Source organism: Liolophura sinensis, chromosome 6, assembly GCF_032854445.1.
Source record: "Liolophura sinensis isolate JHLJ2023 chromosome 6, CUHK_Ljap_v2, whole genome shotgun sequence".
NCBI classification, from domain to species: Eukaryota; Metazoa; Mollusca; class Polyplacophora; order Chitonida; family Chitonidae; genus Liolophura; species Liolophura sinensis.
Genome location: NC_088300.1, coordinates 71,985,143 through 72,009,547, shown reverse-complemented (window position 1 = coordinate 72,009,547; position 24,405 = coordinate 71,985,143). Strand labels below are relative to the sequence as shown.

General features: G+C 39.8%; 1 protein-coding gene across 1 annotated transcript; it reads right to left on the bottom strand.

Annotated features, from left to right (window-relative positions):
* Positions 1-4,484: 4,484 nt before the first annotated feature.
* LOC135466416 (uncharacterized) lies at positions 4,485-22,950 on the bottom strand. Its single transcript, XM_064743869.1, has 18 exons — positions 22,734-22,950; positions 16,245-16,440; positions 15,665-15,786; positions 15,037-15,175; positions 14,325-14,458; positions 13,923-14,067; positions 12,861-12,979; positions 12,381-12,495; positions 11,705-11,859; positions 11,084-11,222; positions 10,515-10,633; positions 9,625-9,730; positions 8,507-8,694; positions 7,592-7,742; positions 7,030-7,151; positions 6,099-6,210; positions 5,762-5,907; positions 4,485-5,428 (listed from the first exon to the last, which is right to left on the bottom strand). Exons 1-18 carry the CDS (start codon positions 22,765-22,767, stop codon positions 5,166-5,168), a joined length of 2,505 nt encoding a protein of 834 aa, XP_064599939.1. The 5' UTR covers positions 22,768-22,950; the 3' UTR covers positions 4,485-5,165.
* Positions 22,951-24,405: the final 1,455 nt, after the last annotated feature.

Sequence of the window (24,405 nt, the reverse complement as noted above, 5' to 3'; positions counted from 1 at the left end):
AAAATTCAAAGCCATATGGATATTACACTTGCTGTCAGGCCGAGTAAAGAAGGCATGGGGTAAATCTGAAAAATTACACAAATGCAAGTAAAGGGACTCCCTTAAAAAGGTGTACCTAATGTCCTATCATGTCATAAGACAGATCGTTAGTAGCGTGTGTGTGCACCCATTGCATCAATTAAAGCCAAAATACGTCTCCTCATTGAAGTCGTCAGCCGCCGGATGACGTCATCAGGAATTCTGTCCCACTCCTCAAATAAAGCCTATTCGAGCTGTTGCCTGTTTTGTGGGGGAGGGACGCGTTGTCTCAGACGTCGATCAAGATGATCCCACAGATGCTCTAAGGGATTCATGTCTGTCGATCGTGCTGGCCAAGGCAGTACGTTGACATCAACCGTGTCCAGATAATTTAGTACAACTCTGGCGGTATGAGGTCGTGCATTGTCCTGCTGCAAAAGGATACCCCTTTGCTGTTGATGCACGAATGGCACCACAACAGGTTCCAATATTTCATCTTGGTATCTTTGGCCAGTCAGATTTCCCTGGATGATGACCAATCTCGTTCTCACCTGTCCACAAATTCTGCCCCATACAAGCACCCCACCAGCACCAAAAGGGTGGACATTCTGAATGCAGTTTTGTGCCAATCGCTCTCCCCGGCGTCGATACACACGAATTCGACCATCATTTCTGAAGAGGTTATATCGGCTTTCATCAGTGAACAGCACCCTTTCCCAGTCTCGTCGCTGCCATCGACGTACAACTCTTGCCCAACGCAGCCTGTTTTGACGATGTAGAGGAGTTAATGCCATTCCACGGAAGGGGCGATAGTCTCTGATACCACTCACGCGGAGTCGTCGTAAGACTGCGTCTGCTGATGGGGTGTCCCAGTGCCGTTTCCGCCGTTGACGTCGCCGTCACAAACCGGTTACGCAGGTGGATTGTGCGGATGTACAGGCGTTGTAACACTTGGCCTGCCCGATCTGGGACAATCTTGTGTCCTGCCTGTTAGGCGGTAACGACCCAACAGTCTGCTGATGGTGGCTTGACTGCAATTGAATGTTCTGGCAATGTGGTGTTGGCTGGCCCCCATGTCGGCCATACCAGTGGCTCTATCACGTTCTGCTTGTGTGAGTCTCGGCATCTCTTAGATGTTTTTTATGGTATTGCACCCTTACCATGTGCTACATCGGTATTTATACGGCGGTCTTTATCGAGAATTTTCAACAGGGCCCGAAACTCTGTTTTTCCGATTTTTCATGATGTCTTACACCAATTTCAATGAATCTCGTTAAAAAGTGACGTGTACACAGGGTGCTTATGTGCAAACTATTTAACAGGTATTTTTTTAAATATATATATACATTCATTCCTTTAACTGAAAACCTGTCTTGGCACTTTTTATATATCTTGGTAAGACTTTTCCACTGTTTTTGTTTTTAATCGAAGCCTGCATGTATAGCTGCCGGTCTAACGGTTGAGATGAAATGAATCAACGGATAAGCGAGATATTAGTTCACGAAACACAAGCCTTACATGATCTTCAATCTGTTACCTTCCATCAGTGTGACATGCGCATTGAACTCGCTCCGTGAGTTATGCTCGCTGCGCCATGCCTATGTGCAAGCGTTCGCACCGGGTTGGAAAACGCCGATATTTTGGTCTCTCTCAAACTACAACCGTTCGCCAGTAACTTTTCAAACTTTTCAATGTAGGTATACTGAAAATATAACATGACTGAGTAAGGCGTTAATTTGACCATCTTATCAATCGGTCATTCATTCAGAGCACGTGCACTTAGCAGTGCGATTGCAAGGTGTATAACTAGGCCTACTGTTTGAAATATATGTAGTAATCAGATCTGTATTCTGGTTTGTCACATTTTTCAAGAAATCTGATGAATTTAAAACTTTGTAAAAGAAGTGAGAACGAGCTACACATCTTTCTGTTGTTTTGGAGTTCTTCTGCATGATTATATCTGAGGTGGTTATACATACTCTACAGAAAGATTAAATTGCTTAACTCCATTCAAAACCAACATGTACTATGAAGCTTCTGCGGGCTCATATTAGTTCCTGTTTTTATTATTAGTTATTGTTATATTACATTAGATATCTGTTTTGTGCTTCTTGTGCTTCCACCACATGAAACCATGAGATTATATACATCCATGCACGATTAGATTTAGGTCACCGCCTCTTAGTGTGTAGAAATAGGCAATAAAACATAGTGAGCATTCGTCCTCGCGTGCCTCTTATTCTTGACATTCTTCGCACGCAGGTTCTCTGTATATATAATTTGTCAAATGTTTTGTCAAGCAAGACAGTCACTCACGTGTGGAAGGTAACGGCTATATACGTCCATCGCCCGCTGACAAATACAGTATACAGGTAACGGAGAATCGTATACAGAGCTGAACCTGTATCTTAGTGAATACGTCCATGTACTCGCCTATATGCTCATGAATGGGGAACCTTGCTCGCCTAAAGTAATTTGAACCAAAGCTGTGTGGTCTAATGCTAATTCCTGATTTTCCTGTGACATATACTGGGAAAACTCGTGACGTACTCCTTATCCACTGCAAGAGAACAATGATCCATCCAGCTTGGACCCGAGCCGCTATTATAGCGGGGGAAAATGTACCCCACTGTAGGCCTACTGTCATCATATACAGGATGCGTTTATATCCTGAGCTGTGAACGTTTGTCATCGATTGTAAAGAGAAGTGAGAACAAGAAAAAAGCACCCCACGGAAATGATATAACCATCAGTGATGTTTAGGCCGGATCTGACGTCTGTTTCAGTGTGAATAACCAGCTTATCATTCAGAAATACAGATCTGTACTCTTCCATTTGTTAACCTGCAATCCGAACTTTTCGGGTATGCTGCCCTCAACATTTCAAAGCTGTACCCTACAAAATTCAGTTTTCATTCAGTTTTACAGTAATCTTGACTCCACGTTATGCACCTAGTTATTCGTCAAAATGTAAGAGCCATAACGCCAAAATTTACACAAATGTACCTGCCGTATCCAGAGAAAGCCGAACACCGCTAACTGCCATTTCCATTCGTGTCTGTCGCACGCCGTATAGTACAGAAAAGGATAAAGTCGTGGAAAATTCTGATTAAAACCAGGAAGATCTACGTCATCAATAGGGAGATTGACAACTCAAATACTTTGATTTCTGTTTTAGTAACGAACGGAAGGAACTATAAGTAAATTTTAAGAAAAAAGTAGACAATCCTAATCTTGGGACGAGAAGCCGCCCAAACTGGCAACGGAATCACCTGATTCAAAAATGGCGGATTGCTAAGGCTTACATCTGTGTTAATTGCGAAGATAAGATCTTTATTTTTCCCGTGTTAAGATGTAATATAAATTCAGAATTGTTTAGGACCACTGCTGAACAACAATTATTAGTTCAGAAAAATCTGTTATTAAGGTCATGTCTCCATATTACTGTTACACACATGTGCATAGTTCAAACCAAACAGGGGATGGGAAAGGCTTGTGCTTTGTGTATGTGTGTATGAGGTTCTAGCTAATAGATGGTAGAGGAAAGGGGTCAGAAGTGGGCCGTCTTCCATTACTCTTTTTCACTTAAAGGTTGCACAGTTGTGGAAACGACACTGTTTTTTATTTTTAGCGTTTTATGTTTTCTGTATATTTTGATATACGGGAGTAATACGTATTTTGTTCTCTATATATTACCGTGTTTGTGACTCTTGCAGAAGAACAGATTCATTGAAACTTGACTGAATTACTTTTGATAAATAAACATATAATTATTATTATTTTTTGAACTGTTGATTCCTGAAACTATTGTAAAATCTAAAAACACATGGGATTCGAATATAAGACCCTGGACACAGTTGTTGACACGTATTTTATATATTAAGATCGATATTAACCTTGAATTAGACTAAAGCCCCATTCGTTTTAGGCAAAGACTGGTATCAAGATATAAGCCTGGCTTAAGTTTTAATACATTTTCGAACATCTGGTACCGTACATCGTTGGATTGATTTTAATCCGTAAAGACAGCGGGTTGTGGCTGAGTGGCTATGGCGCTTGTCTTTGAATCGCTGTTGGACACACGATATTGGTTCAATCCCGGCCTTTGACAGGTAATTTTTGGATATTCGGCAATGACTGTTCGTGGTATCTCTGCTGACAGTTATCAGTGGATGAATCTTGTGTCACCAAAGAAGTAATTTAACGTTCGTTCAAGACAATTTTTCTCCCTCTAATGTGCATACACGTAGTTCACTCGCAGAAAAGATCGTCAACAATTTTCCAAAAGGACATGGTTTTGGACGCCGGTTTCCTACACCTGCAATCTGATCGCCATCAAATAAGTTAAAAATTCCTATGGCGTTAAACAATAATCAAATAATTGAATAAATAAACCTGTCTCTTTTTACAGGGAATTTTCCAACTGCAGTGCAAATGAAAGATATATGCCTATTCAGAACGCATGTATATTTCCAAATACATCTTTTTATTTCCAAAAACTAAATGATCACATTTATTTATTTAACTTTTCAAAAAATGAAATAGCAAAGTGTCAAATAGCAAAATGTTGACATAGATATACTGACGAATGGCTTCAGTAATATTCAGAGAACGAGTAAAATTTTAAATGTACTTTCATACATCCTTGTTAGTAAATAAATCAATCATTTAACTAAAGCTGATTAGTATATGATGCGATGCTCTGTTTTCATTCCAAGTGTAAAAGATTTGTTCACTTTACACGTGGTGAGGAGATTTTATACGGTTTAATCAAATAGTATCAGGGAGATTCACATGAAAGAAAGTGGTACATACAAAGAACAAAGTGACAAAAACATGGTTCAAAAACTAAATATATGTATAATAAGCACTTATTACCCGCTGTATCAAAGTTCAATAAGTGTGAAAAACATCGAGTACATTTAAAACAAGGGAGGTCAGCGCTACAGTTTAGTCTTTATTATGACACCTCCCTCCGCATTTCAGAACTCACAGGCAATACACAAAAACAGTACACAAAGGCTCATGTTTTCCTAATTATAACGAAATAAACCACAGTAGGCATTTTCGGTACTTAAGTTGATATTCAAATTGATTTTTTTTAGAGATGTGTAGTGGAATGTTTTTAGCACTGGTTTAGCAGTTGCTTTAAATGTCTAGCTTGGAGACAGACAGAATAGCTACATCTGAGTCCTTCTTATCGGATTTCTGCAAGCCGATCTGGATGTTTTGCTGGAGGATATCGTTCTTCACCAATTCTTTCTTGTCCAGCGAGTGAGAGCGTCGTGAACGCAGCCAGCAACTGACCACCACCAGAGCGGTCACGATAAGCAGGGCAAGGGAGCCTCCTACACTCACACCAATTATGATCTTGTGACGTTTCGTAGTTTTCTGTAAAAGGTCGTTGTTTTCTGTAAGAGAAGAAAGACAATACAACATGAATTTACAAGTATATATCTTCCGCTTTTAATTTAATATGATGATTTATTGTTACTTCCGTGCGTTGTAAATTTATAAAAATAAAATATTATGATTGCTCAGATCGTAAACAAAAGCAAAATTATAGAACAGTTCTGTTTCCTTGGATGCATGGCCTATTGACATGCGAATGCTTACATCTTATATAGAATATTTAATGTTAAATAAGATATTTTTGGAATAGATATTTTGTGATAAACATTTTTAATTTATCTGGTGGTCTCCGCATAATGTAACTGCGATTGGCCACTACAACACGCCTTTACCGGATTGGAATGGGCAGCTTATGTGGTAGTCCTTGGCAAGGAGATCGTTCATCTTGGCGCTTAGTGCCCGCATAAGACCACCAGCAGTCATTCCGCAAGTTTCTTCTGCCAAAGACGCGATGCAGTTTTCAAAGTCATTGACCATTCTGTGTGAAAAGATAGAAATCCCACTTATTAGTCTAAGGTGACATAGTGAGACAGTTCAACTGCTTAACGTCAGTCGTAAAATTAAACTTTCTTTTGCTCTGTGATTAGAAATCTAGCAGATAAACCCTGAACATACGGGCGAATAGTCAGTCCAATTACTATTAATATCGTTATGTTCGGTGCTGCCTACCTGCAAAGGGGATTAGCATCATCATAGTCTTCGGTCTCTGCCATAGGCACTTCATCGTAACATGTATTTGAATCCACACGTTCCACCAAGCAGGGATACACCTCGTTAAATGCTACGAACAAGAAATACACAAAAGGACAATGAGTCACTGGGATTTCAAATTATGTGGTATAAATCCACTGGTCGAAATACCATACCGGATGTTTGTTTCCTTCAGTCATTTGCCAATAGAGTAAAGCCATCGGGGCGATTCAGCTTACAGCATTGTCATATTTATAAACTGTGGAATAATTTGTTCATTCAATTAAATAGCAGCTCATTAATATTACCTCCTACATCCAAGTGAATGTGCAGCCTCTGATGCTGCAACGTTAGGAATGACACGAAATCCGGCACTGAAGGGCTTATCAGTTACAATAAGATGGATGCACGTATACCGCGTGTTCCATAATCATGCATGATTGTCAGAGTTCACCTCAACGTTACCAGCACCCGAGAGTTTACCTCTGGTTTCTATGACAGTTATATTTATTTTCTAAAACATATTTTGCTGTCGAAATGTACATCTTAATTATATTCCATAGTTAATAATTAACATATAGCTACCGTGCAGAAATCTTATTCAACTATAACGTTCAGAGATATCTTGCAGGATCTATGTATTAATTTCGTCGCTGCCAACATTATTGTAGGAGAAAACCAGGGGGAAAGCCACAACCATCCGCAGGTAGTCCCCAGACCTTTCAACCTACGACCGGAGAGGAAGCCAGAATGATTTGAGCTTAAACTCACCGCGATCATATTAGTGGGAGACTCCTCGGTCATTATGTTGCGCTCGCACACAAACCACAGGGCCACACAGGCCTTTGTTCTGGGAGAAAGCAAAATGCTTTTGTCCCCTAAGAAACTAAAACTGTGGGCATGTATATACCTTGTCGTTTTTCAAAGCAAACAAACTTTACGGCTGTCATCAGTTGTTTCCAGTTTTCGCGGACATAATCGGACGCCAAATGCAGCTCGCCTTGCGCGCATTCGCTCGACTCACGTGCTTGTCTATGAGAAAACAAACAGTTGAGATCACATAATTGCTGAAATATTTATATATTTGAAATATATCAAGGTGACTTGAACCAAAGCAGGGATAAAACGGTGCCAGTTAGGATCTGATGACACGTAACTTGTGAAGAAGTAACGACACAGTGTCAGCTAGTATCTGGTCACGCGTAACTTAGAAAGAACAAACTGTCATATAGGCGGGGATAATACCATATCTGAAATTTTATACAATGACTATCTTTGATGAATAAAATTCTACAGTGAATATTTTCGAATTTTCGTTGGATTGGTGTGTTACGCGGTACCCAAGAATATTCACTGTTACAACGCTGCAAAACGGTTTCAAAAGTGGCCTCGGACTGTTTGGATTGGCCTCTTGAATGTATTGAATTTAAACTGTAGTCGTATCTTTATTATGCACTGAACATCCCACTTACTCGCAAAACTCAGCCAGGGTGGAAAAGTGGTGAATGGGAAGTGGGTTAAGTTGTACCTCAGCCATGAAGCCCACACAGGGAGCAAGAGGACCCCAGGTTTCCTCCATGCGTCTCTCCTCCTCATCCTCATCATCATTAATGACGGTGGTCCCTGCAACAGACGAAAGTCCGCTTTATAGTTACAGTTGGAGCGCATTGTGACCGAGTGGTTAGTATGTTAATGGCTAATACACACGAGGTACCGGTTTAATCTTGGACATAGAATATAGGAAATCCCTCCATCTCACTACTGGAAGAGCAATGATAACAATAAACGATGTACTACGCTCGCGCGACCGTCTGGGCACGTCTAAAGTGTTGTTGTAATATTATGGACGTCAACAGTGGTTGTGAGCAAGTGTGAGCAGAGAGATTGCCAAAAGTGAGGTTGAAAAAATTGTTATTATGTTCTTACAAGCACACCTTTTGAAATAACCATACCCACAAACCACAGCAAAGTAACTACACGCTCTGAGCAGATTGAAGACTGAGTGGAATATTTATTTATTTGATTGATGTTTTACGCCATACTCAAGAATATTTCACTTATACGACGGCGGCAAGCATTATGGTGGGAGGAAACCGGGCAGAGCCCGGGGGAAACCCACGACCATCCGCAGGTTGCTGCTGACTTTCCCACGTACGGCCGGAGAGCTAAGGGGAATAGAACCAGACTGATAAAAGCTTGGATTGACAATTGCTGTCCGACAAGGAAGGAGTTTCAGTGTGTCTGTACTTCATTTCCATTACTAGTTAAACCCCAAGCACGCACGCAACTCCATTACTAAACGATTATCAATTACAGCCTAAAATACAGTCTGAACCACACACTTGTCTCTGTAGTATATTGCCACCGTATGTTTGAAATGAACTGACCTTGGCTCTCGTCTCCCTGTTCGTCGCTGTCCCCGTCTTCCTCGCTGACATCTTCACAGATGACCTCTTTGTCTAGCTGGATGACTTGTGCCACGCCAGACATCACCTGACTGACCAGCTGCCCATCCTTCTCTTCACACTCACGATCTATCGTTATACTGTAGCAGTTGACATATTCCTGTAATACCCTGTGGGGAAAAACGTTCATAACAATACATTAGACACAGCTATAGGCTACTATAGCTCGGCACACTAACCGACATGAATGAGTGTAAGTTAACATTTAAATCACATGGTTATATGGGTACATTAGCTACCCAGCGACGGACAGCTGGGGGTGTTAGCTACCGGGCGACGCACAGCGGGTCATGTTAGCTACCTGGCGACAGGCGTTGGGGCATGTGAGCTATCCAGCGACGGACGTTGGGGCATGTTAGCTACCCGGAGACAGAAGTTGGGGCATGTATGACAGAAGGACGTTGGGGCATGTTAGCTACCAGGCGAGGGGCGGGACATGATAGCTACCCGGCGGCGGGCGTTGGGGCATGTGAGCTATCCAGCAACGGACGTTGGGGCATGTTAGCTACCCGGAGACGGAAGGTGGGGGATGTATGACAGAAGGACGTTGGGGCAGGTTAGCTACCCATAGACGGAAGTTGGGGCATGTATGACAGAAGGACGTTGGGGCATGTTAGCTACCAGGCGAGGGACGGGACATGATAGCTACCCGGCGGCGGGCGTTGGGGCATGTGAGCTATCCAGCAACGGTGTTGGGGCATGTTAGCTACCCGGAGACGGAAGTTGGGGCATGTATGACAGAAGGACGTTGGGGCATAATAGCTATCGGGCGAAGAAGGGTGGAGCACGTTAGTTACCCGGCGACGGACGGGGCATGATAGCTACCCGGCGATTGATAATGGGGCATATTAGCTACCCGGCGACAGAAGTTGGGGCATGTATGACAGAAGGACGTTGGGTGAGGTTAGCTACCAGGCGACGGACGGTGCTTTGTGGATGATTTTTCATCTAAAAACCCGACCTCTGTCATAAAAGTAAAACATTTTCATACCGAGGCAAATATTATTCTGCTCTAGGGTTCGAATTTGATGAGAACCTACTGGCAAGTTCTGTCATTGTCGATCTTGACTTCAGCCTTCAGTTCGTCTTTCTCGCAACTCCTCAGCTTCGTGACGACATCGGAGCGCACCGGGCAGTCAGTCACCCCTGGGATGTAGAAAAAAAATACAGCATATAACGTAGGGAACAGGAATACAGCTATGGTGGACCGGGTGTTCATATTTGACACAGGGATAAATTATGAATCAGGGGTGAACGAAATAATCAAAATCTCAAGGCTTTCAAGAAGACACAGCACTACAAAATTGGTTGGCTTATGTTTTCAGAAGAGCTGCTTCTTTCTTTTAATGGGAGCAGGTCATAAGTAATTCTTCCAATGTCAATTAGTTACAAGTTCGACAAGCCTTTAAAAACAAAGGAAAACATTAGACTAAATGTATATATGGATCGATAAAGTATCCCGGATAATCTTTAAAAAGCATACCTTTATATTAATGCGATTTTGCATCACTGAGATATCGCAGTTCAAAGTAAGCAAAATCATGAACATAGCTACAATCGAAAGCCCCGCCATGTTATTAAGTTTGACCAATCAGGAGTAATTTATTTCTATAACCCGAAGAAGTAGCTGTTTCCGCTGACATCATGCGAACTTTGTTTTGCCTTACAGCCATATATGTGCGTGAGGTGCGCTTGACGCCACACCGTGTTCCTGGTTTCTCTAGCTTAACTGACACTTATCAGCCACAAAAGACGCCGACAGAAATCCACACCGAATGAACTCTGCAAACTAGGAAGACTAGTAGTTCCTCTGCCAACAAAACTGAATAAATCTTGGGTATGACGTTAAGCAACAATCAAAATGGATGAATTAATAAATAAATATACTTAATGTAGGCGTTTATTGATAGGTCTAAACCTATGTTACTACCTTCTGTGACATCTGGCATGCAAATCTGAGAGAAAGCATTTTCAATGATTTTCCATTCTTGGGTGCTCTCACAGGCTTGCATTGTCTCCTCCATACAGGCCTCTACCCGGCCGAAGTCTCTGTAACACAGAATATACTTTGTCTTAACGTTTACTTCGTGAAATCAGCAGTTCCTTGAAAGATTAGTTCTTATAATTTGCTGATTTGAGAGGTTGTTTACGTATCAGATAAACAAATATTACTCACACTTTAAGAAAATAATTGTTACCATATTGCCCACAAAGGCTTGTAGAATTGATTTTTGGTAAATTCTTTTGCTTTGAATGGTAATGAAATTTACTACTAATAATACAATTTGGCGAAAATTTCCGTATAGATTTGTTCTTTTTTTAATCTGTGATTTATATATAAATATTTCATCTCATGACAGTAATATTTTCCAGATAACATAAGCACAAGTTTCTTGGCCTCATGGTTGAATTACAAAAGAACTGAAATACAAGATTTGCCTTTGTTGGCAGTACTGAAAAAGTTTTGTCCGTTTCACTACAACTCAAAAAATCACTCACGAACAGACTTGTGGGATCGTCTCCAGCTGGAAGCTGGTGAAGCCCTTCCGGTGTGGCTCCAAAGGCTGTAGACACTTTGCAATCGCTGGAGCACATTCTTCTGCCAACTCTTCCGAGACCTCGGGTTCATCTTCAGACTCTGTTGCATGTAGATTGCGATTTGTTTGAGTCAGTGTTTGGCTTAATCAGTAGGTAGCTGGGTAAGTTGTTCCCCTTTAGCATGTACAAGGTACAGATTAAAAGCCCAAGACAAGAGGCATGATTTCACTGGTTACGTGTGACAATTTCCCAACTAACACACAGTCATCGCTGTACTGGTTTTACTATCTGTGCAGCAGGGCCTAGGTCTTATATTGTGAGTATCGACAGATAACTTCATGCAGTGGGTATTTCTTAATAAAGGCTTAAAGCAGTATTCAAAAACTACGTATATAAATGTTCCGTTAATTAATCCCTAATAAAATGATTCCCTTCGTTTGGAAGAAGAATGAGTCACACAGAGAAACGATATGACAGACAAGAAAGACGCTAGACCCAAAATCATCGATCGCTTTTGTCATCTCACAATAATTCGTATACTTTTAAAATGTACTATTCAGTCAGTTAAGGCAATACGCTTACCGGGATCATTGATTTCCGGCTGACAGTCAACACTCCTTTCCAGTTCAATAATTCCACTGACGCCTTCCAAGACACTTTCCACAGCTTCGGCAATTTCCGGGGGACACGTTTGTTCTACTGACTTGGCATAGCAGCTCAAGTACTCCTCCAAAATTCTAAAAAACATATGATATTATGAGAGCATGTCTCCAACTGACATAGTTGCTATTGATGGTTATTGGCAGATTTGGATATCGAATGTCACACGTAATCAAAGTCTTTGACTGTGATACTGAACTTTTCGATTTTCGCTCCCTCGAGGGGGGTAAGGTGCTATGGTGTCCCAATTCAGGTATACCCAAATCGAAACTCCGCGGCGTGAAATGAACATTCTTCAGCATTACGTAATACATAGATTTCTTGCACTTATAAACATCTACAAAAAAAGAAGTGCATTGATTGTAATTGATGTCTAGTACATGTTGGTATTATTGGCTTTGTATTGGTAGTTGGCAATCACTCGACATTGCTACAACACATTCGCTTGTTCATGTAGGCCTGTGCAAAACATGATCGCAAGGACTGGACACTGCAATTATTTAGCAAACAATAAATTGCATTTAGGACTGGTATGGCCATTTTCAGTATTTTGAAGGTTTGCTGCTGACTGTGACATCTCCGCATATAAGAATCTTACTGGCATGTTCGTTCATCTTCCAGGTCCGACTCACTTTGCAGCTCACTGCTTTCACAGTTGTCCAGTTTGCTGGTCAGTAATGTGCTGTTCAGACAAGCATTGGGGCGCTGCAAAACTGTTAACCACAAAGCAAACATTAAAGATGTCCGCAATAGGCAATCGAGGAAAGAATGTAGAAGGCAGTTTCATTGACAGAGATCAAAATGTAGTAAACTGATGTTAAATTGGGCATCAGCAAAAACAGTGAAATCGATAGGCAACAGCCTCTGTAACCTCTGTAAAGATGGGTGCAAATGTGGACAGTGACACTGTGTATAAAATTTAGGTGACACCGTGTATAAAACTTAGGCAACACTATGCATAAACGTTAGGTAACTTAGGCAACATTATAGATAGACAGATTTTTAAAACTTTCTATTCCTTTTTTAAATTGTGGTCAGGCATGATAGGACGTCTCAGAAAAGACATGACCTTACTTACTCATAAGTGTGTTTGGATTACATATGGCAGCAAAGGATTGTCCCAGTATCTCCCACTCTTGAGTAGCCTCACACTCGGCGGCATTTGTGTCCATGCAATGTTCGGCCACAGAGAAAGCACTGACGAGAAAACGTAACAGTTTACTTCATCCTAAAAATGTCGTATGTTTAATATGCCTACTGGACAAAAGATCATTTAAACATAAGAATCGAGTTCGATTTATCAAATATACTGCGTCAATGGCTATCTGTTGAGCTAGGGTTTGGCCTCAATTTATTATTTACGTATTTGCTTCCAAGTATATTTATTGCTTTCTGCGAAATATACCCAAGAAACGGTTAGATAAACATGTCCTATGTAGAATTTGAACTCTTAGCATTATGCTAGAATGAATTTGTAGTTGCGCGTTCATACTGAAAACATTAAGCAAGAATGGCTATACGTGCTTGGCATTTCGTACTCGGATCATTATGTAAGAATGGCTCCAGGCTTAGGATTTCGTACTGGTACCATTATGTAAGCATGGCGTCGGGATTAGGATTTCGTACCAGGTTTATTTGAAAGAATGTAGTCGGGCTTATTATTTCATGCTTGGACCATGATTATGAAAGAGTGGCGCGAGCTTACGATGTCATGCTAGGTTTTTAACATAAAAACTGCTTCCTGTTTAGGATTTCGTAACAGGACAAATATGTGAGAATGACTTCGTGTTTAGGATTTCGTAACAGGACTAATATGTTACATTGATTTCCTGCTTAGGATTTCGTTATAGCACCAATAACTAAGAATAACTTCTTGTTTAGGTTTTCGCAGATGAAGCATCGATAGCTTTTCCCTGCCTTGGAAATTAGATGGTTGCTTATCGTTACATCTCACCAATCTTATGTTTATATGTATTGGTATGAGAATTGTGTGAAAATACCTTTATCTCCCAGTTGACGTTTGGGTTCAACGGCTGAACCAAAGATTCCGATCTGTCAAATAAGGAGCAAAAGAAAAGCAAGCAAATGAGAATCTTTCACAGTACATATGTTACACTATTGATGGCTTAGTCCGATTTACCGGCAGATTTTTGGCAGTTCGTTCACATCGAAGTCCGCCATGGATGTCCTGTAAGTTTCCAAGTGTCTCAGACAGGAAGAAGCTGCAGCCACGCACACCTCAGCTTCCTTAGGATATAAATTGTCTGTTTCCGGTTCTTGGTTTTCTGAAAGAAAAATAAATGCAGGACTTACTTGTAGCTGTATAATGGTTTTACGACCATTCCGCAAATGATATTAGGCTACCCCACGAATTTAGACATGCTAGATTTATATACGGCCCGTAATGTATGTGGAAATATATAACAATGCTACTGCCAAGGGACTTTTAGCCGGCGCGTTAACCGTCTGGGCTTCGTAATATATTCTACGCATGTCTTCGTATATTAGGCAATGCTATCAGTTACATAACATGGTTACTCACCGGAAGTACAGTTTATTTCCTCAGAAACTATTTGATTAACTTTATTAAAGATGCGCATGTAGAGTTCTTGGGCCCTCTCCCCACAATCTTCACCTTCAACATCGATGACACACGCCTCATACTCGCTAAGGATCCTAAGGATATAAGTAAAATAGACATGAATATCTTCCTTCAATATGGACCTACATGTATACCAACAATCGCATGAATTAAAATCTGAATTCCAAAAATAAAGAATTGCAAAGAGAGAAAAAAAAAGAGAACATTTATGAAGAAGTTGCAAAGATGAACGTCTTCTCCGGTTGTACGACACGACACGACACGATGGCTAGATCATTAACGGAAGGGCCCTCTCTTGCACATAAACTGAGTCTCGTTGTCTTTCAACCTTTACCAATGAGGTGGCGGGTTCGAATCCATCTTACGCTGGACCAGCCGCGGTTGTTAATCAGGAGATTTGTCAAATACCTGGCAGATGGCTAAGGGATGTGGTTTTCTCCACCTGTGGGAGAATCTGATCAGTTTGATATAAGTGAAATGTAATTGAGCAAGGCGCCATGTAAATGTACAAATGAACTGGATTATCTGCATTACTGAATGTTAGCCATTTACTTTCTTGCATTTCCGGGTAGTTAAATGCGTCGCATATGTAGTTCCACGCCAAAGAAAATCATTACTTTAAAAAGATGGTGAATGATGTGCACTGTCTGACCTGCACTGGGCTTGAACTCGACTGACTCCAGTGTCTGAGTGCAGCATAGCGGCCTGGGCCTGTGCTATACCGTCTATACATTGCTGGACATCACTCTTGGCTTTTGGAGAACCAGTGCAGCTGGACAACTCCACCATTTCTGAGGGGAGAACACATAGGTACATATATACATTTGCTGAAAGACACAGCTTGAAAATCAAAATATTAAACTCAAATTCTTCACCTTGTCTAAGACAAATACAAGCCATTTTTAATTGCAAATTTAAATCGAAACAAAAAGTGACTAGATGTTGCTTTCATAACATGCGTCTTTTCTCGGCATGATTGAACAATGTTAAATCATTTTAAGTAGCTCATAGGGAAAACTCTTGGGAAAAACAGTTTATTGATTGGTAAATGTGAACGCCTGTATATGGGTGTGGAATGTGAATGTTATAGGTGAACACACACGATCACATAGGTGAGACATTACAACTTTTCTCAGGCACCTCCAAGGATGTAGCTGATATGACTACTGGTCAGGAGTTGCGGTTTCCACTGGTATTCCACTGGTATAGGTGTTTTATTAGCTTTATTTGACATGTTATTATCAATTCACTGCTGGATACAACATCTGTATAATACTTACCATCGAATACGTCCTTACAGATATAATCAATCATTTGGATAAAAATGTTAGACTGTGTCTGTATGCTTTCAGGGCATGTGACGACGCTTTCACTGATGCAACTCCTGGCGGTCGAAAACATTCTGAAAAGGAGAAATCAATATGAAGTCCCATCCGCTCTACAAGTAAATAAACCGAGCGAATAATGGAGGAGAGGTGTGGTTGTGAGGTGGAGGTCTGAATTTGTTATTGCCGGTCATGCGGCTTACCTCGAAAATGAAGACATTATATCAAAACAGTTTTCAGCCTGGTATAAACAAGACGTTAGTACATTAGGCTGTCACCCTGTGATTTGCTTTACGACAAATGGAAAATTGTCAATAGACAAGCTGGATAAGCCCGTTTCACTGTAGAAAGTACGAGCTATCGAGGACTGCAAATAACGAAAGCAACGTTATACAACTCTTGAGACAATTGTGTACATGAAGATCTGTCGTGGCAGGTGTAAAGTAAATATCATCAGATATACAACACTTTGAACTTATCCATGAATTGTTTTTTATTGTAACACAGATAAAACGCTTTTGTATTTTTCTCTCACTGGCATTTGTTCTTGAGTTCTGTAGCTGACCACGTTTCCGGTCCACCAAGGCTGACATTCCCACCGTTGGACATCAGTGGCTTGAAGCACGTTATAGTAGTACACCTAGCGGGGGTCTTCTGAGGTAGTGAAACTGGAGTTACTTCATCTTTACCGTACGGTCGCATGCCTGCTTCTGGCTGTGCAGAAACAATGGCTGAAAGACCACAAGAAATACACTAATAGCAAGGTGTTCACTGAACTCGCCATATTCCTTCTCGGAATTCAGTTTATGCTTGGGTAAAATCTTGTGTTTTCGTAACTTGAAATACATACAAATATGTATTCAAAAATTATACATTTCTGGCCGTTACTATTTCATATATTCGTTAGGCTGAGTAAATTATTACATATTATAATGTTGCTAACGCAAAGTAATGAAATACCATCAATTTTCTTTGTTTTACTGTTAATGTCTGCATAAACGTCTCCCCACTTTGCTGTGCACCCTAACATTTTCACTTTTACTGTCGATTTATTGGGCACGTGTCGTACAGTCAAAGCCTTTCATTGAATCTGTTGTCAATTTTATCGGAAATAATTGTCCATCCTCCTCTCCACAACAGAGGACGGCATTAATTTCAAACCGCGATCATATAATGACATTTCGTGCTCAAGTTAGAAAAAATGTGGTACGCTAACACATATCTTCAATTTTTCGGTGATGACTTTCATAATTCAGCAAAAATCTCGTGGTAGTTGTGTGTACCGTAGCAGCGCAAGGACAAATATCGCCATACGAAGGCATTTGAAGCGCTCATTAGACAAAGTATATACATGTAATTTTTCTCCGACATTAATTGTTCTCATGATGAATTCCATCGCTTAAAAAATTGAAGAAAATTCATGTTTTCAATAAATTGTAGCTACATTAAAGCTCAATTCACTTCTGGTATATATAGAACCTGAGCAACGTATATTACGTAAGACATGCAAAATTGTTTCTGTTTAAATATACATGTACCAATCACTGACTATTTTATATACGTCTCTTGTTAGTACATGCCGTTTCTTACATTTAAGTTCTTGACATTCCCAACAGTGCCCACAAAACAATATGTGAGGGTTCTGTTGGAAGATAAGATAACAACCCATGCAGGCTGTAGATATTCAGTCAGCATACGAGTTTCTACTGACGAAATCGCACTGAAAAAATTTTAAAATGTAATCTGTTCAAAATGACGTGCTGTAAATTCGTCAATAGTCGTAGTGGGTACACTGAAAACACAAATGTTTATTATTTAAACATACCTATGCAACAGATATAAATAAAAGTGTTTAACAAATTAATGCCTTTCAGTAAATATCGGACTCGTACCTATACTATTAAGAGAATTAAAATGATCCCAAAGTTCCAAAAAGCTATAATTTGATCCGTTTTACAGATTTTAGGAAGTTCAAAAACTATTTTGAACGGTAACACATGCACACACTATTATAAATGCTTACTTTTAACATGTTCAAGGTGTGTTTATTTTTCAAATACACGCAATCACAATATTGATTTTTTTTATATAAATACATGCAGTATTTTATAAATGCAATAATTTATGTAAATTGAATAAGTTTATTGTTTAAACGGAGTGATTTAAAGCTTTCAGTGTATATGATCAACATTATAAAGCTTTATTATTATTAGTTGTTGGATAAACATGTTTAAATGTTTAAGTATTAAATGTGTTATATTTAAACATTAAGCACGTTTATCATCTTTTGCAAAGAGACGTTTAAATGTTAAACATGTGTTTTTTCAATGTATATATCCTATTTAAGGGATACAGAGTCTATGTTGATTGGCTGAGAGTGGATATAGGGTTTCCTGTGTTAAACTCTGCAGCCTGGGTCACGCTTGAATAAATGTACCATTCCTAAAATTCCCACAGTCTGGGCTTGGCTATCTTTCACGCAAGCCAATCAGAATTGATTCTGTATCCCTTTAAAGTTTGCCTTTGAGTATTGGATGAGCTTTACAAGGTGTATAGCCTACCAATACAAAAGCATCGTGCACTCGGCATGGTTTCAAATTTAACTGGAGTTTGTTTTCTGTTACCAGAGATGTCGTTTGAATGGTTGAGTTATTTTGAATGCTTGAAGAAAGAGTGTAAAGAATTCCCTCCCTCCTCAGAGGTGGCCATTGTTAAGTACTGGCTAGCACAGTAATTTTTGACGTCAGTGGGTGCATCGAGTTCCTGTTTCAAACTTTACCTGGTCGGAACTTAAATGGTTAATATAAAATTGTTTTGCCCCTTTACACGTGCCTGAATGACGTCCTCTTCCCGGATATTGTCAGAGCATAAAGCCCTTAAATAAAGGCCAATGTGTGTCGTATCACAAGTTTTTCTATGCTCTGACCGAAATCCCCCACGAAACTGTCACGTGACAAGCAAATCAACCAGTTAAACAACGAAGAGATTAAAGAAGGATGTGAAGATAGTCATTTGGTGGATTACGAATAAAGATACCGGTATATAATTTTCAGCTTTACGACTGGGTTTTTTCTACCAGTGGATACAGTTTTCTTCATATTTTCCATTCGATTGAGATTTGTGGGCCTTCAAACTTTCAATCTTCCCCACGCAAAGCCTTTTCAGCGTATAAAAAAAACAGAAGTCCATACATAACAAGTTATTATCTTTTTCGATAAAAATAAAGTTTTATTTACTTTACTTAGGAAGGAGATATTTGACAATATTATATTCAAAGGGTAGATTCTTAAGTGCTTTTAGCGAATTGTTAAAACATGCATTTAATTATTATCAGGCCAACAGATTTAGTGCACACTAACCACGTGACCGAGCCATGTGTTCTTCCGTTACGTCACAAAAGGAGGCCTATGCATTGGTGTAACTATTTTAGAATGGAAGCCAACCCAACACTTGAGTGATAACACTCAAGGTGATACAGTTTCTTAATGTTCATTGGCCATGTACTAAGTATACTAGGTATGAATTAGTTATGGCCATGATGGAATGCTTTGTTAAGGTTTCCAAGATCATTTACTGCACTCAGTCACGCGGGTAAACCATGACAGCTTTAATGACCTTGACGAAATGGTTGGTTAAAATGCTTTTGCCAAGTCACTAAGCCAGAATTTTATGACCCTGATGTAATCTTTTTTTTGAAGATTTCTAGGATCATTTCGTACGTGCAAATTTCACGGCGTTGGCGAAGTGGTTTGTGAAAACGTCAAGATTATTTACTTTGTTAAGCTGCCAACCTAGAAGCTTACTGCCTTTCATACGTATGTGAAATACTTTGTAAAAACTTCATTGATGATTGAATTAGGGCTTCATTATTTAGTTATAGCCATGATGGAATGGCTTGTGACAGAAACATGGTAAGACGATTTATAAGGGCTGGTAAAGGATGAGCTGGTTTCATGACGATCGTAACTAGCTGATGGCTTTACCGAGTAAATCATCTTGAAAGTCTTCGCACATCATTTTATCATGACCGTTTGGTGAAACATCAGCTAGTTACGGTCATGGTGAAATGATTTACAAAGACTTTCGGGACGAGTTAATTCAGCCGTCAGTCCCATACCTATTTTTGTGTGCGAAATCATTTTGTCTACTGTTTCGTCATTTCATATGCCTTTTGGAGAACTTTTGGCCATATATGTTATGCAAATGTTGAACAAATTTTTTTAGCAAGTGGAGTAAACCTCATGGCCTATCTACGATCTATGGAAGTACATCAGACGGCTTTCAGAGAAATATTACCAGCCGAATCTCCCCATATTTTATTATCTATCGGCAACACAAGAACCAGTGATACCAGCATTTACACATACGACCTCAATGGTTAGGAACAACTGATATGTAGTGTAGTCTTTTTGTTAACTTCTGTGGTAAGCGTTTGCACACCTAAGGTATTTACACTCTTTTAATTCCTTTTGTTGGGAATGTTCAAGTAAGACGCACGTTTTTACGTGTAGATCTACCTTAATTTAATCCATGAACGATATACAAAGTCATTCTTGATCACACTGCGTGTCACGGGTAGTGTTTTTCTTTACATTGAGGTTTTTTTGTGGGGAAAAACATAACCACATACGCATACAGTGTTAGGCGTAGGCAACATTATAAATATATAGGTTGTACACTGATCTGTCAATAGTTTTCTTACATTATTGTTCAAGCTATTTTTCGCCAGTCTATATATAGATACAATGTCTTTATTGCATGAAGGGGATATGTATATAGGATACATGTGCATATATCTATCTATCTATCTATTAATATATATATATATATATATATATATATATATATATATATATATATATATATATATATATATATATATATATATATATATATATACAACGTCAGTGATCCGTTTTACGAATCAGTCAAAACTTTCAACCCTAAAACCAACATAAAATGAAGATTATATGCCAGCCTTACAAAACAGTAAATGAAAGATTGCGCAATTTATATCCCGCGCATACTTTTTTTTCAAAGATCTTTGCTGCTTGTAAAGTAAAATGTAGTTTTTAAATATGATACATTGCCGGTACGAAGTTATACATCGTCGGTAGTGAGCTGGATGAAGTTGATACATTGCCGGTACGAAGTTATACATCGTCGGTAGTGAGCTGGATGAAGTTAGCACATCGCGGGTAGTGAGTTGTACGAAGCTTTTACATCGGGGTAGTGTGCTGTATGAAGTTCATACATCGCCGGTAGAGAGCTGTATGAAGTTAGTACATCGCGGGCAGTGAACCATGCGAAATTTGTACATCACTGGTAGTGAGCTGTATGAAGTTGATACATCGCCGGTAGTGAGCTGTATTAAACTGATACATCGCCGGTACTGAGCTGTGTGAAGTTAGTACATCGCGGGCAGTGAACCATGCGAAATTTATACATCACCAGTAGTGAGCTGTATGAAGTTGATACATCGCCGGTAGTGAGCTGTATTAAACTGATACATCGCCGGTACTGAGCTGTGTGAAGTTAGTACATCGCGGGCAGTGAACCATGCGAAATTTATACGTCACCACGAAGTTCATACTTCAGTCAATATTTGAAGTTAGTAATGTGTGTATATATATATATAATAAATAAATTTGATATATATGTAGACAATAGGGTTATCCTCACACCTTGTAGACAATAGGATTATCCTCACACCTTATACACAATGATCAAATTGGTTCCATTGGTTTCCTTGTATTTATGAGTGCCGTTTGTCGCAGACGTGAAAAATACCCTGTTTGTAATGTGAACGGCGTCTTTGTACAATCATTGTACAACTGCACATGTGCTTTAATTTTCATTTAAAGAGCTACTTTGGTGTCAAAACCCCCATGCCTTAAAAGCAAGGTAAATTGATAAAGACTGGGATAGTCTGAATTGCTTTCCTAAATTGTGATTGCGGTGAATTGAAACCGTTATTGTACACTTAGTCAGAGTATACGGAAACAAAATCTTTCTGTCCCTTCCGCTTTGCCCGGTGTGACGTCACCCACGAGCACCTCACGTCATCAATAGCTGACGTATATCCACAAATGACGCTGCCCCTTCAAACGCTTTTGACGTCATCCCAGCATAAATGCCTTACTTAACGTCACATCTGCCTGATTCGACGTCATACAGGTAATATTATCACTCCACATCAGGAAAATTTTACGGACACAGCCGAAGATTTTTTTTATAGGAATCTTCAGTTATATGAGTTAAATAGTGTTATTCTTCAAAGTTCATTGAAACATAGTGTTAGGCTTACTCCGTAGGATTTCTTTCATATCATTGTAATATTCCTACGCAATTTGTATTCTGACCAGAGAGGCACTTTAAAGCTGACTATGCCTATATTATAGTGAAGAGGTATACTGTCGGTGCTACCCTATGTGAGAAGGTAAGTGTGGTGGAGGTATGCTGTCGGTGATACTCTATGGGAGATGGTTAGTTCGATGTCATCGATATTCTATGTGACATGGTAATTGTGGTAGAGGTATTCTGTCGGGGCTTCCCTATATGACAAGGTAAGTGTGGTGGAGGCATACTGTCGGGGTTACCCTATGTGGCACGGTAAGCGTGGAGGAGGTCTACTGTCGAGGATACCTTATGTGACATGGTAAGTGTGGTGGAGGTATACTGTAGGGGCTACCCTATGTGACATGGTAAGTGTCGTGGAGGTATACTGTCGGGGCTACCCTATAAGGTAAGTGTGGTGGAGGTATACTGTCGTCGATATTATATGTGACATGTTGATAGTGATGGGGGTATTCTGTCGGGGATACCCTATGTGGCACGGTAAGCATGGAGGAGGTATACTGTCGAAGATACCCTAAGTGACTTGATAAGTGTGATGGAGGTATACTTTCGGGACTACCCTATGTGGCATGGTAAGTGTGGTGGAGGTATACTGTCGGGGATACCTCATGTGACATGGTAAATGTGGTGTAGGTATACTGTCGGGCTACCTGTAAAGCGGACTTACCTGTAAGGACAGCCACGGTGATGAGTTTTATCATTTTTCGCCTGTAAGTATTTCTACGCAGTTTTCACTTGATATCACCCAGCTTTTTCCAACTTCCTTGTATGCTTGCTCACAGTCTAGCTGACTGGTATAACATTCACAGCTACTCGCCACCTGACTCAGTCGATGTTTCAGGATGTGTTAAACACAGGTCTGTATACACTTATCACGTGACAAGAAAGGCTATAGAAGTGACAGTATACGGTGAATGTATAAAACAGCACGGTTTATTGTGGGCCAGGTAAACATGGTCTGTTGAACTGGTGGAATTGAAAAGAATTAGCTGGTCAACCAATCAACGCGAAGGGCGCGGTCACATGACACAGCACGTGCACAGTCGATGTCTGTAGGCCCTATGGTTCAGCAGCTCGGTTTGCAATGTTTCACAACAGGAGTTTTTTTTAACATTTAAATGTTGATGTGATATTTCCTTCTTCGTATGTATTCGCCATGGTCACAAAAATTGTGCACAAAAGAAATAGCCTTAGAGCCATTGGCGTCTCGTTTCGCCTGAATGCCTGTGTGGATCATATCCTTCTACATGAAAATACAAGTATGCATGAAGCATACAAGACAGAATGCGTCCTGTTCAACGGTAACACGGGCAATATTTCTTGAATAAATCGTATCTGATGTGTTTGCATCACGTATGATGAGATTGTAGGATAACGGTTTAAATTCACACCTTTGCTCACAATTTTAATAGTCAGACTTCGTGGTGGTTATTTGACGAAACAAGTTTTGTCTATCCATTAATCAGACTGTCCACTTTTTTACATAGTATTATACAAAGCATTTACGATAATCTAAAAGATTAGTGGTTAAACAGTTTTGCCACAGGATTAAAAATAAAACAGAAAACAGAAATATAGGCTCCTCCAATATTATCAACCGTTATGTGAAACCTTCGGTCACCCAAAAAGACGACATCTTCAAAGTAAACATGGTTAATTCTCTTATTCACTATACATGCAACCACGGTAAAGTATTTTTGTTTCCTGACTTCTTTAAATGAACCTTGCACCGTGTTCATACTTACTTTTTAGGAGAAAGAGAGAGGTATATTTAGAAAGCCTTCTGACCTTAAGTAATCCAAAATATGTCACCGCACCTGTGCTTCTACCGGACGAAAAGCCACAGTCTCTACACCGAGCCGGGTTCGAACTTGTGACCTCGCAATCACCAATTCGGCAGGTATATAAAGAACCATTACTAACGCACACTTGCACGGATACTTCTACTATGAGTTTTCCATGAACGATTTGTTTTAAACAAATGTTTAAAACAGTAGATTTTTGTGTTCTGGACGTTGTATTATGGTTTTCTCCAGTGACTTTAACCGTGGTGAATACTCCACACCACAAGTATTACCTGTCTGTTCAATAGCCGCCACTATATACCTATAGTTATTATTATTTCCCACGTTTACAAATATCTTAAATGGCAGATATGTGTATATAGATCATATAATTGACTGTATTTGAACTATGCTTATGTTTAATTACATATTTTCTGAGTTGCCATTTGTTAACGCGGTGCGGAAAACTTTCAGCGATATCTTTGGCAAAAATTCGGTATGCTTCAAGGTCATTACGTTAAATCTTTTGTAAGAAGGCCAAGTCGGAAATTCATA

Bases quoted from the DNA above. Each gene is read 5' to 3' on its own strand.
- LOC135466416 (XM_064743869.1), bottom strand. From the start codon at position 22,767: ATGATAAAACTCATCACCGTGGCTGTCCTTACAG. The intron at 10,634-11,083 runs GTGAGTGATTTT...TCTGTGTTACAG, and splicing joins ACGATCCCACAAGTCTGTTC to AGACTTCGGCCGGGTAGAGG. The intron at 8,695-9,624 runs GTAGGTTCTCAT...TTTTCCCCACAG, and splicing joins GACAATGACAGAACTTGCCA to GGTATTACAGGAATATGTCA.